The sequence below is a fragment of the Chiloscyllium plagiosum genome, chromosome 35 (genome assembly GCF_004010195.1).
Source record: "Chiloscyllium plagiosum isolate BGI_BamShark_2017 chromosome 35, ASM401019v2, whole genome shotgun sequence".
Lineage (NCBI taxonomy): Eukaryota > Metazoa > Chordata > Chondrichthyes > Orectolobiformes > Hemiscylliidae > Chiloscyllium > Chiloscyllium plagiosum.
This window is the reverse complement of record NC_057744.1, coordinates 1,399,984-1,413,015: the sequence shown is the minus strand read 5'-3', so window position 1 is coordinate 1,413,015 and position 13,032 is coordinate 1,399,984. Positions and strand designations below refer to the sequence as shown.

Here is a 13,032-nt window from a genome sequence, read left to right as displayed (position 1 = left end):
ATGACCTCCCAACTCCTGTACTCAATACTCCTGACCAATAAAGGAAAGCATACCAAATGCCTTCTTCACTATCCTACCTACCTGTGACTCCACTTTCAAGGAGCTATTAACCTGCACTCCAAGGTCTCTTTGTTCAGCAACACTCCCTAGGACCTTACCATTAAGTGTATAAGTCCTGCTAAGATTTACTTTCCCAAAATTTATCTAAATTACCTCACATTTATCTAAATTAAACTCCATCTGCCACTTCTCAGCCCATTGGCCCATCTGATCAAGATCCTGTTGTAATCTGAGGTAACCTTCTTTGCTGTCCACTACACCTTCAATTTTGGTGTCATCTACAAACTTACTAACTGTATCGCTTATGCTCACATCCAAATCATTTATGTAAATGATGAAAAGTAGAGGGCCCAGCACCGATCCTTGTGGCACTCCACTGGTCACAGGCCTCCAGTCTGAAAAACAACCCTCCACCACCACCACCCTTTGTCTCCTACCTTTGAGCCAGTTCTGTATCCAAATGGCTAGTTCTCCCTGTATTCCATGAGATCTAACCTTCCTAACCAGTCTCCCACGGGGAACCTTGTCGAACGTTTTACTGAAGTCCATATAGATCACATCTACCGCTCTGCCCACATCATATGTATCTCTCTCTCCCCATCTCTCTGTCTTGTTCTTTTGCCTTGCTCATACTGTGTCCCTCCTTCCCATACTACCTGCACTCATTCTCTCTCACACACAATCCCTCTCACACTCTATCTCACACATTCATTTTCTCTCTTTAACACACACATATGCAACACATGCACAGCATATTGTTGGGGGAAATCACTTGGAACAACAAAAGTCCATCCTCCTTAGTAAGTTACTGAGTATTGCAATGTTAACATTTGCCTATTATGAACATAGTGATAACAAGTATCACAGCTCTCTCAACATTTGAGGGAATTTGGATTGTTAATCCCAAACTGATGGCCATTTAAGGTGATGTGATCCATTAATTGAACAAATGTCAGAAATAATCCACTGTTCTACTCACAGATGTTCAGTTCACATGGTCTTTTCTGATCTCTCCTTCCTAATCAGGTGTATCTGAAATATGAATGAAGACAGGACTTTGTTGACAGGTCAATTGGGAATTACTATTTTAAGTATATCACAAAAGAGCTGAAGTTGTGTTTTAGAACTGGAAGTGGTTACAAAGGCAAGATTTATATCTATTAGTGCCTCCTGAGTACAATTTTTCTCTCTGCAATCTCAACTGCTTTATGAAATTATTATTCTCATGGTTAAAGAACATGATACCATTCACCCCATTGTACCTGTGCCAGCTCTATGTCAGAGCTGTCAGCTAGTCCCACGCACCCTCCCCATCCCTGCAGCGTCACACATTTTTCTCCTGTTTAATTATCCAAATCCATTTTGAAAGCCCTGGTACGATCCGCCTCCACCGTACTCAATACATTCTCGATCCTAACCACTCTTTTGTTTAAAAAAGAATGACTCTTCTCATAACGCCTTTTACCAGACCTTTAAATCAGTGTCCTTTAGTTCTCAACCCTCTGCCAAATCCTGTGTAGGGTTTTTTCTTCCTAACAGTATTTTCAACTGTGTGTTGTTTTGCTTTATCTTAAATTCTCTGTTCCTCGCTCTGTTTGTTTGTTCCCTTTCTTTTGCTCTCTGCCCCCCTGTTTTTTATCTCTTCTTGATCTTCCTCTTTAACGTTTTCTCCTGCACGTTTTCCCACTCTCCTGTTCTCTCCGGCTTGCACATGGACATTGTGCAATTCCTTGGCAGGTGCTAGAAACATGCAATGTCATCATTAGAGTCCAACAGAATGCTTTGAAGTTTCATAAGGTGGACAGCACATCCGTCGGTGTTATACTCCCTCAGTAGTGAATTGGAGAAGAAATCTCAATTGTGCTTTGGCCACAGCCTTTAGGAATGTTTTTAGTCACCTGTGGGACGTGGGCATTGCTGACTGTGCCAGCAGTTATTGCCCATCCCTAGTTGTCACTTGGGAAGGTGTCGGTAAGTTGCAACCTTGAAAGTCCTGCAGTCCACATGCAGTGCATTGATCCACAATGCCCTTAGGGAGGGAATTGCAGGATTTTGACCCAGCGACTGTGGAGGAACTCAGGATGGGGAGTGTCTTGGAGAGGAACTTGAAGGTGGTGGTGTTCCCATGTATCTGTTGTCTTTGTTCTTCTGGATGGAAGTGTAGGTCATTCTCCTGTAGCGTATATTCCATTAATGCAAATTCGCTGTAACGCGATTGATGAACTGGGGACATTGTTTCGAAAGCACAAACTTTTAAAATGTGTGTTGGCTGTAACGCGATGACATCACCAACACTTTAAGCCCGATTTTCTATAACACGGGGTTGCACAAGAACACAACCATTGGATTTTAAAAGAACTGCCTGTAGTTATGGGTTCGGAAGGTGCTGTCTGAGGAGAATTTCTGCAGTCCATCATTTATACTGTACACAGCGCTGCTACTGACCTGGACCCAATATACCAACCACTACAGCGGACAGCTGAAACTGACAACCGGAAGCGGCAGGGACAGACCACTATAAACACCGGAGGAAACATCAAAGAAGCACTTCGCAGGAGGCTCCCAAGCACTGATGATGTCGCCTAGCCAGGGGACGAAACGTTTGCAACAAAAGCTTCCAGCTCGGCGAACAGAACCACAGCAACGAGCACCCGAGCTACAAATCTTTGCACAAACTTTGAACTAAGTGTTGGTGGTGGAGGGAGTGGATGTTTATGGATGTGGTGCCGATCAAGCAGCTGCTTTGTCCTGGACGGTGTCAAGCTTCTTGAGTGTTGTTGGAGCTGTCCCCATCCAGGCAAGTGGGAGTATTCCACCACACTCCTGACTTGTGCCTTTTTAGATAGTAACAGGCTTTGGGGAGTCAGAAGGTGAGTTACTCACCACAGGATTCCCAGCCTCTGACCTGCTCTTGTAGTCACTGTGTTTATGTTGTGAGTCAAGGCCAGTTTCTGGTCAATTGAGATATATCAAATGGGTTCCTGGTTACCAACAGCACCATTAAATACTTATATCACATCTTTATGAACCTTAAAAGGAAAGAGGCTTTAATCTGACATAAACCAACTAGACATTTGATAACTGGACCAAAAATGTTGTTGAGGCTTTAGGGAAAGTGATTGTAATGTGGTCCCTTGAATTAGGGAGGTTAACTCATCACCTCCCTTTGATCTGTGAGCTTGTTTTGGAGTCTTTTATTTACCTTGTTATTTGTGTATGAACTGTTCTGACAACTAATATTTAATCCTTTACCTTTTTTGGAGGAAGTATTGAATTATCAGTGTTGATAATGTGAAACTTGAGAAGTTACCAACTGTGCAAAACATTTTGTTACAAGCCTCCTATTATGCTGTTATTGCTTACAAATGGAGGTAACAGTATGAACATATTTTAAATATAAATGGGACTGGCAGCATGGGGGAGGATCAATCTCATAAACATCATTGTTCCCTTTCATTAACAGTTTTTTAATTTTCTTGTAGCCAGGCCAGTGAATGATGCAGAGCTCAGTCCAAACACAATCACAGCACGAGCTGGTTTTTCAGGAAAGATTGTTGTGGCAACGTGTACATCCGCCAATGGGAAGCCACCAGGAATCATCACTTGGGAGACGAAAGTAAATGGGGAGGCAGTTGTTAAAGAATTTCACAACCAGAATGGCACCATCACAGTGGTCAGCCAGTACCTGCTGGTTCCATCCAGAGAAGCTCACCAGCAACTGCTGACATGTATCGTGAATTACCAGGCAGACCGCACCACCAGCATGCTGACTTTAAACGTGCACTGTGAGTATCAGATGCCTCTTTGTTCCTGATTTTCTGGAGCACAACAGAAGCATGTCAACGTTTTACCGTATCTGATGTCTGGCTCTCTGTTCCTGTTCCCTTGCATGTGTACCCCTCTCTATCTCTGGTGTACTTGCAGTTCAGTGTCCTTGAACAGAACCCTCACTGTGACATGTGTTCTCAATACCCTCATAAAATAAGCTAAATCCTTGTAAAGCTCCTCCACTATAGGCTGCTGAATAATCAGTAGACCTGCCACCCCCAGTGGAAAATTTAAGGAATAGGCAATGACTGAAAATAAGAATTTTGAAGAGGGTTTTCATGCTGAGATGGGTGGCAAATCAAAGCAGGAAATTCCAGAGGCAAATGGGTAGTACTGTGTCAAGGTGCCATTCAGTGGAGGAAAGGACTCTCATTGTTAACAGCTCTAGATATCTCGTGCAATAGACATTCACCAACTTAGTGTAACATTCTGATCTTTTATATTCTTCATTCAAAGGCACCTGATCAATTGAGAAATGGTAGGTGACCATCTCTGAACAATCTGGGCCATTCTCAAGTGAAGCACAAAGTCACATTGCAGACAGACACCCATACAGCTGTATTTTTCAACACGATAATGTGGTTAATTCCTAGGTTTAATAAACAGGTTGTTTAAGGCAAAACTATTAAATGAAGTAAACTGTTTCGGGTTTGGGGGTGAATACATACAAAGCTGTGTCTGAAATCTCTGTGTTGGTGCCATTACTTCTCCATGCAGATGAACCCGAGGTTACAGTGGAAGGATTTGATGGGAATTGGTATTTGAACAGAGAAGATGTGCGTTTGACATGCAGAGCAGATGGCAACCCACCTGCAACAACGTACAAGTGGAAGATGTAAGTACTTGCTCCACGTGAATCAGCAAATGTGGAAATTTTCATTTGGAAAAGAAAAATGTGGTTAATTCCTTGGATGGAAAATGTAAATCATTACTAAGCTCTTTGACAGTGTCTCCATCCACAATTTCAGCCAGTTTCTCCCCTTTTGAAGCTTTTTGTGAGTTCCCAGATTTTATTTTAGTCCCAAATGCTTTCTTGATATTTTGCTGGGGTGATCATTCAGAGCGAGATCCCTCCTGGCTCTATTCAAACCCCCGTCCAAAATCTCCAGCTGGATTAACTTCCTTGTCTAATTCAGGACACCTTGAACAAACCTGATTTTCAGTGCTGCAGCATTCACCAGGAGGCGACCTTGCGGTCTAGATGCCCTCCCTAAACCTTTCCACCATGCAACCCCCTCTCCCACTCCCAACCTCTAAAACAGTACAGCAAGCTTTGGATCACAATATCTCGTAATGTGTGGCTCAGTGCCAAATGTCATTCACACTCTTACAACAGCCTTGGAGTATTCTGCCACATTGAAGGCACCAAATGAATGGAAGCTGTTGTTGTTGTTTTCAGCCACTCCCCAACCCCCACCCCAAACAGCGGCTTCCTCAGAGTGGGGTTTAATCTGGACAATCAGTCAGCCTGACTTGTCTACTGCTGTTGGAGCGAGGGGGCCATAAATTCTTAGCTGCAATTAAATGTGAAAATGTTAGAATAGCGTTTTATTATCTTTTTAAAATCATTTGTGTTGATGAAGCTCATCATGGGAAATAGATTTTAGTGCTGAGGAATCACATGTACTTGTGATATTCTCAGCTCTGAGAAAACAGTAGTCCCAAAGACAGGCCTTTACACTCCCGGGATATTTCCTTCTCCGTCAGAGCCATCCTTCTCTCCTCTGCATCTATTGAGCTATTTCATGTTTCAGATCTTGGGATGGGAGTGCAAAACCCAATGAAATTCACCATGAAATACTATCAGACTCTGGCCTGGAAATAGAGCTGGGTCCCCAAGATCATATTGTATATGGTTGCATTACCACACAACTTACATTTATATATCCCCTATAAGGCAGTTATACTGCCCAAAGTGCTTGATAGCAATGTTCTAAAACAAAATTTGACACCAAGCCACCAAGAAAGAGGTGTCAGTGCAGCTTGGAAAGTGAAAGGTTTCAGAAGCATTTTAAAAGGAAGCTCAACGCTTAGCCCCTGCTGCCTCATGGCGCCAGGAATCAGGTTTGATTCCAACCTCTGGTGACTGTCTGCGTGGGTTTCCTCCGGGTGCTCCAGTTTCCTCCAAAAGTCCAAAGATGTGGAGGTTAGGTGGATTGGCCGTGCTAAATTGCCCGTAGTGTCCATGGGTGAGCAGGTTGGGTGGATTGGCCATGCTAAATTGCCCATAATATCCAGGGGTGAGCAGGTTGGGTGGATTGGCCATGCTAAATTGCCCACAGTGTCCAGGGGTGAGCAGGTTAGGTGGATTGGCCGTGCTAAATTGCCCATAATATCCAGGGGTGAGCAGGTTAGGCTAAATGCAGGGTTATGGGAATACGCTGGGGTAGCTGGATCTGGGTGGGATACTCTTCAGCGGGTCAGTGCAGACTCGATGGGCCAAATGGCCTCTTTCAGCACTGTGGGGATTCTAGGGAGGACAGAGACCTGGGAAATAAATTCTGGAGCTCAAGTCAATAGGACGGAAGACGTTAACACTAGGGATAGGGCAAGAATATTCCGAGATGTTCAGGAGGCCATTCCCCATCTAGATTTTCCATAGTGATCCCTTAACCTTGGGGCTATTCTGAGATGATGAGCTTCTTTTTAATGGTTGTTGTGAATGTTTTCTCACTGGCATTGATAGTAGTTAGGATGTCAGTCATCACAACATTGGGGAAGTATCCAGGTCAAATGAGATGGACCTTCCAGCATTTTATACTTGGGTCACAATTGATACAAATGCCAGCAGTGCTCAGGCAGGACTGAAGACTGACCAGGAAGCACAGTGTCACAGAATGTATGGGGAACTCATTTATGGTGAATGGCTGAGGAATTGGGGTGTATGGGCACTAGATGGGAGGAGGCATGGGGCACTATACAAGATAGTACATAGGTATCAGGTAAGATTTATAGGAAGCATGGTGAGACTTGGGAACTAAATGGTAATAGTTAATGCAGTGAAAACGATGTTTGATCAAGTAAGTAAACAATGCTTGACAAGAGCAGATAGGCAAATGTGCAAGCTCCACACTGTTTGATGTGTCTTCGGAACTGCACCCAGGTTGTTTGTTTTATGTTGAAATATGATGTGCAAGGCAACACAAAACCAGTCTTACATCACTCTGCATTCTGGTTTCACTTGAGCAACCCTGGGTTTCACTGGGCAATGTCACCTTTACAGCAGTTTCTGTGTTTACTGGAAACAAGCACATTGTGCGATGTTTCTGGGTCAAACTGCCAGGCCTGATGGTCAGTTTAATGAGCTTGTTGTGATCCCATGTTACAGCTGAATCCGTGGCACTGTTCTATTAAAATGTTCAAACAACTGTTTCAGCTTTGGATGTATCAATGCAGGTGGATGGTAGGTCAAGTACCTTTTAATCAGCTAACCCCCTGGAGTCCCATCTGTTCCAACAAATGATGGATTTAGATTGCAACTTAGAGAACAGGAAAATTGCATCTTCACTTAAAAAAATCAAAGAATCCAAGGTAGTAACCATTGTACCTGGCAAAACGTTGTGGGATTTTAAAAGTGGGGCAAATTTTGTTGTCTTTATTGATGTTTCATTAGCTGTTCATGCTGAATTTTAAGTGAATGAGGGTTTAATGGATACATTCCGTGGCAGATATGGCATGCAGCGCTGTATTCAGTGATGGCTTGGTCAAGTCGGAACTTGCCAGTGCGATTTAACAAGAGTTGGCAGCTTGGTGCAGATCCCAGTGAGCCTAAATTGAATTCAAATGGTTGTTCCTGGCAAGGACCTGAATGTTATATTAGTCTCACTCTAATTGCTCATCCAATGCTGGACCAGTTACGCCAGTAATGATAAGAACTGTAATAATAAAATGGCATTTTCTCGCAAACTCCTCCACACCCAAAGAATTCACGTACATTAACAAGCTACATTAACACAGTTCTGGGCCTTATGCTGTTGAGCCAATAATCCATTTTACAGTTACATTGGAAACTGGCGATCCAGAAATCATTAGTAAATGGTTTTAATTATTCATCAGATGGCCCTGAGAGTCCAGCACAAGAAGATGGTCTATTGAGTCCATGGTACCTCTTTGAAAGAGCAATCCAGTTAATCCCACTCCTCCACTCTTTCCCTAGCCCTCCTCCTTATTCAGTTTCAAGTATTTAACTCGTTCCATTTTAAACAATTAAATCTGCATCCACCATCCTATTGGGTAGTATCTACTACTATTTAACCAGTCATTGTGTAAAAACATTTTCCTCCCAGTGTGCTGAAAATTACACAGACAAACCCATGTTAAGGATATCAGTCAGGTTTGCAATGTGGTTGGTTCGCTTACACTTTATAGAACCTATATACGCCCATACACAGGGCCCAGTCCTCTGCAGGGAAAAGGAATTTGTCCAGGCAGTACTATTTCTCAGATAGCTTGGAGGACACTCATCCCTGGTGCATTCCCCATGGTTTGTCTCAATCAGTCTAAATGGGTTTGCATTTCTTAAATAAAAGCTTCAGCACAACAGTGTTCCCTGTTACAGTCTCTGTGAAAATACCTCAACCCATCGGAATCCACATGCTGACAAATTGGCACCCTGATTTGCATGTTGAATAAATTGAGATTTGAAATTCTTGTATGCTGGGTGTAGGTGAAAAGCTTCTACAGCATGTCTCTTTCTCAACAATACTCAAGTTATGTGCTACCAAGTGACTTAAAAACATTTCTCCTTAGAGAGTCATATAACTATGCAGCACGGAAACTGACCCTTCAGTCCAACTCATCCGTTCCGACCAGATAGCCTAACCTAATCTAATCCCATTTTCCAGCACTTGGCCCATATCCCTCTAAACCCATCCAGATGCCTTTTAAATGTTGCAATTGTACCAGCCTGCACCACTTCCTCTGGCATCTCATTCCATGCACGTACCACCCTCTGCATGAAAAAGTTGCCCCTTAAGTCTTGCATTGCTTCGATTTACTTTGCCATATATCTGCAAACACTGTCCTCTAGTTACCAACTTTTCCACCATTGGAAACCCAGTTCTCTTTATTTACTTTATCTAAACCCTTCATAATTTTCATCTATCAAATCTCTTCTCTTCTAAGAAAAACTCTTCTATCTGTTTGTGTCATCCTCACCCTTCAGTTTGAGGACATCTGTAATATATCTTTCTGATTTGACCAGTGGAGTCCCATGTTCATCCCTAATGTCTGCACTGTTTCTCCATACAATCTTCACTGTTCATAATCTTATAGAAGATCTGTGGACTCCCCTCCAACACCACCACCCCCATCCCACTTATTTTAGCCATTGATCTGTTCCTGTACTCTGTCTTTGCCATTCTACAGTGTTCTCCTGTTTACTCCGTTAGAGCCACCAGTACAGTATTGTCAAGATTTTTTGTTGTTGCTATAATTCTTTTCACGTTTCTGAATGGCAAACTACAAATGTTATGATTATGTGAGTCAGATAAATGAACCAAATTACTCATCACAAATTAACATATGGTTGGATTGGCTTGGTACCAAGCTACATTAAGCTTAGTTGAAATGAATTGGAGTGTTGTTTCTCTTGGTCTGGTTGGAGGATTAGTGGGTTTGGACAGGAACCCTCGTTGGAAGCTGTGCTGAAGAGCCTGGTTCGGAACAGGATTATCACTGAACCTAATGACTAATGAGGGCCAACAGGGTGTTTGGTGCACCTTCCTTCATTCACCCCATTCTTCACTAAGACTCTGTTTTATAGAATCATACAGCATGGAAACTGACCCATTGGTCTAACTTGTTCATGCTGACCAGGTATCCTAAATTAATCTAGTTCCACTTGCCAGCACTTGGCCCAAATCCCTCCAAATCTGGATGGGTATTCATATACCCATCCAGATGCCTTTTAAATGTTGTAATTGTACCAGCCTCCACCACTTCCTCTGGCAGCTCATTCCACACACTCATCACCCTCTCTATGAAAACGTTGCCCCTTAGGTCCATTTTAAATCTTGCCCCTCTCACTTTAAACCTAGTTCTTCTAGTTTTGGACTCCCCAATCTTGGAAAAAGACCTTGGCTATTTGTCTTATCTCTGCTCCTCTTGATTTTATAAATCTCTAAGGTCACCCCTCAGCCTATGACACTCCATGGGGGAAAAAAGTCCCAGTCCCTCCTTTTTAACGCAAACCCTCCAATCCTGATAACTTCCTTCTAAATGTTTCTAGTTTAACAACATCCTTCCGACAGCAGGGCAACCAGAGTTGTTTACAGTATTCCAAAAGTGGTCTCACCAATGTTTTGTATAGTCCCAACATGAAGATTGAGCAATTTCAGTTCTGGGGAGGGAGAATTTGCCTAGTTATTTTTATCATAAGGTAACACTGTAAGGTTGAGTTATACATGGTTTAAATGAACCATGCACTGTTTCTTCCATGAGCTACCTAACCTCCATTCAGTCGTCACAAATTGCAGAATTCCTATAAGCACAGTTCTTAGTGGCTGGGCTGGCTCTCCATTACAACAATATGCCAGATCTATTCCCCAACTGTCTCCCTCTTCCCTGCCCCTTTTTCCCTTTCTGCTATCAATCCAATTCTCTCCTGAATGCTTAATGTGCTACCTCCACATTTCCATGCAGTGCAACCAGATCCTATGCATTGGTTGTGGGGGGGAGAAAGAGTTTTTTCCTTGCATCTCTATTTGCTTCTTTTGCCAATTTTCTTAAATGTGTTCTCTCTCATTCCCTTTTATTCATAGGATGTGGGCACTGCTGGATGTGTCAGTAATTATTGCCTTTCCCAGGTTGCCCTGGAGAGGTTGGGGTTGGGGTTGGGGGGGCTGGTGGGGGGGGGTTGCCAATTTTCTTAAATGTGTTCTCTCTCATTCCCTTTTATTCATAGGATGTGGGCACTGCTGGATGTGTCAGTAATTATTGCCTTTCCCAGGTTGCCCTGGAGAGGTTGGGGTTGGGGTTGGGGGGGCTGGTGGGGGGGGGAGGTGGTGGTGAGCTGCCTTCTTGAACTGCTGCAGTCCTGTTAGGGAGGGAATTGCAGGATTTTGACCCAGTGACACCGAAGGAACGGAGATATAGTCCAAGTTGAGATGGTGAGTGGCTTGGAGAGGAAATGCTGGGGATGGCGTTCCCATGTATCTCCTGCCCTCATCATGCTAGATGGAAGTGGTCGTTGGACTTGTCCTAAATCAGTTCATCAGCGGGAAATTTTTCCCTGGTACTCTCTCTTCACTGTTTACTCCTCAAGATCAAATCTTCTCTTGACCCTGTTCTCCTCGGGAAATCATACCAATCTTTCCAGTCTATCTAAAAAGCTGAAGTTTCTAATCCCAGGAACCATTCTCCTGAATATTTCCTGCAGCCTTTTCTAATGTTGTCTTATCTTTCCTCAATTGCAGTGAAAAGAACCAATGATGCTTCAGCTAAACCCATGAGACAGAAGAGCAAATATTAGACCATTTGGCCCAGTTGAGTCGGCTTTGCCATTCAATCATGGCTGATACGTTTCTTAACCCCAATCTCCCCATAACCTTTGATCCCCTTGACAATCAAGAACCTATCTATCTCAATTTTAAATATACTCAATGACCTGGCCTCCACAGCCTTCTGTGACAATGAATTCCATAGATTCACCACTCTGGCTGAAGAAGTTTCTCCTTATTTCCATTATAAAGTTTTACTCTAAGGCTCTGCCCTCAGGTCCTAGTCTCTTCTGCCAGTGGGAACATTTCCCCAAGGTCCACTCTGTCCAGGCCATTCAGTATGCTGTATGTTTGAATTAGATCCCCCTTCATCTTTCTAAACTCCATCGAGTATAAACCCAGAGTCCTCAAATGTTTCTCTTATGTTAAGCCTTTTATTCCTGGAATCATTCTTATGGACCTCCCCTGGACCTGCTCCAGGGCCAGCACATTAGTTTTGAGGTATGGGACCCAACACTGCACACAACACTCCAAATGTGGTCTGACCAGAACCTTCTAAGCCTCAGAAGTACATCCCTGTTTTTATATTTAAGTCCCTTTGAAATGAATGCCATCATTGTATTTGCCTTCCTAAATACTGACCCTACTTACAAGTTTACCTTTAAAGAATCCTGGGCTAGAACATCCCAAGTCCCTTTGCACTTCAGATTTCTGAATTTTCTCCCCATGTAGAAAATTGCCCATGCCTCTATTTTTCCAAAGTACCTGACCTCACATTTTCCTTTGTTGTACTCCAACTGCCAATCCTCTGCACACTCTCCTAACAAGTCTAAATCCTTCTGCAGCCTCCCTACCCCTTCAATACTACTTGCCCCTCTACCTAGCTTTGTATCATCTGCATACTTAGCCTGACTGCCCTCAGTTCCTAGTCACCAGCTTCCATCCTGAGAAGGAATCTTTTATCCCCACTCTCTGCCTTCTGCTAGACAGCCAAGCTTCTATCCAATGCCAGTACCCCGCCTCTGACACCATGGGCCCTTATCTTATTCAGTAGCCTCCTCTGCAGCTCCACAGTTATGGCCAAGCCAATGTTCCAACAAATTTATCAAAACATTCTTGCTTGTTGAATTATTTTTATGAAATGTGGGCATTGTGATCTAGGTCAACATTTATTACCCGTCTATAATTGCTCTTGAGAATGATGTGGAGATGCCGGTGTTGGACTGGGGTGTACAACGTTAAAAACCACACATCAACAGGCTATAGTCCAACAGGTTTATTTGGGAGCACTAGCTTTCGGAGCGCCGCTCCTTCATCAGGTGGTTGTGGAGAATAAGATTGTAAGACACAGAATTTATAGCAAAAGTCTCCAGTGTGATGCAACTGAAATAATATATTGAAAAGGACCTGGATTGTTTGTTAAGTCTCTCATCTGTTAGAATGACCATGTTGGCTTTAGTTCTTTCATATGTAAATCACAAAACTTTATTTTTAAAAGTTACATTCTCAAGTGCACTTTAACAATTGGTGTCATGTCGGCCCAGATAATGTATTGAAGGTGTGAGTTTCCCTGTGAGGCTGTATGTGCCACAATGGTCAGACTGATTCTAATCTAAAAAACAGATTTACAGAGTCTTACATGGATTCATGCAGTTTTTGAGCAAAGTAAAATGTAATTCTGCAAGTACAAATTCACCCCACAAAC

General features: G+C 43.0%; 1 protein-coding gene across 1 annotated transcript in view; it reads left to right on the top strand.

Moving 5' to 3' along the window:
• The window catches only part of LOC122540536 (nectin-1-like), a 304,355-nt gene that overhangs the window by 33,008 nt on the left and 258,315 nt on the right, over positions 1-13,032 (top strand). The window contains exons 5-6 of the mRNA XM_043676400.1: positions 3,543-3,845; positions 4,606-4,723. Coding sequence (XP_043532335.1) covers positions 3,543-3,845; positions 4,606-4,723 — 421 coding nt within the window. The remainder of the gene's footprint in view (positions 1-3,542; positions 3,846-4,605; positions 4,724-13,032) is intronic.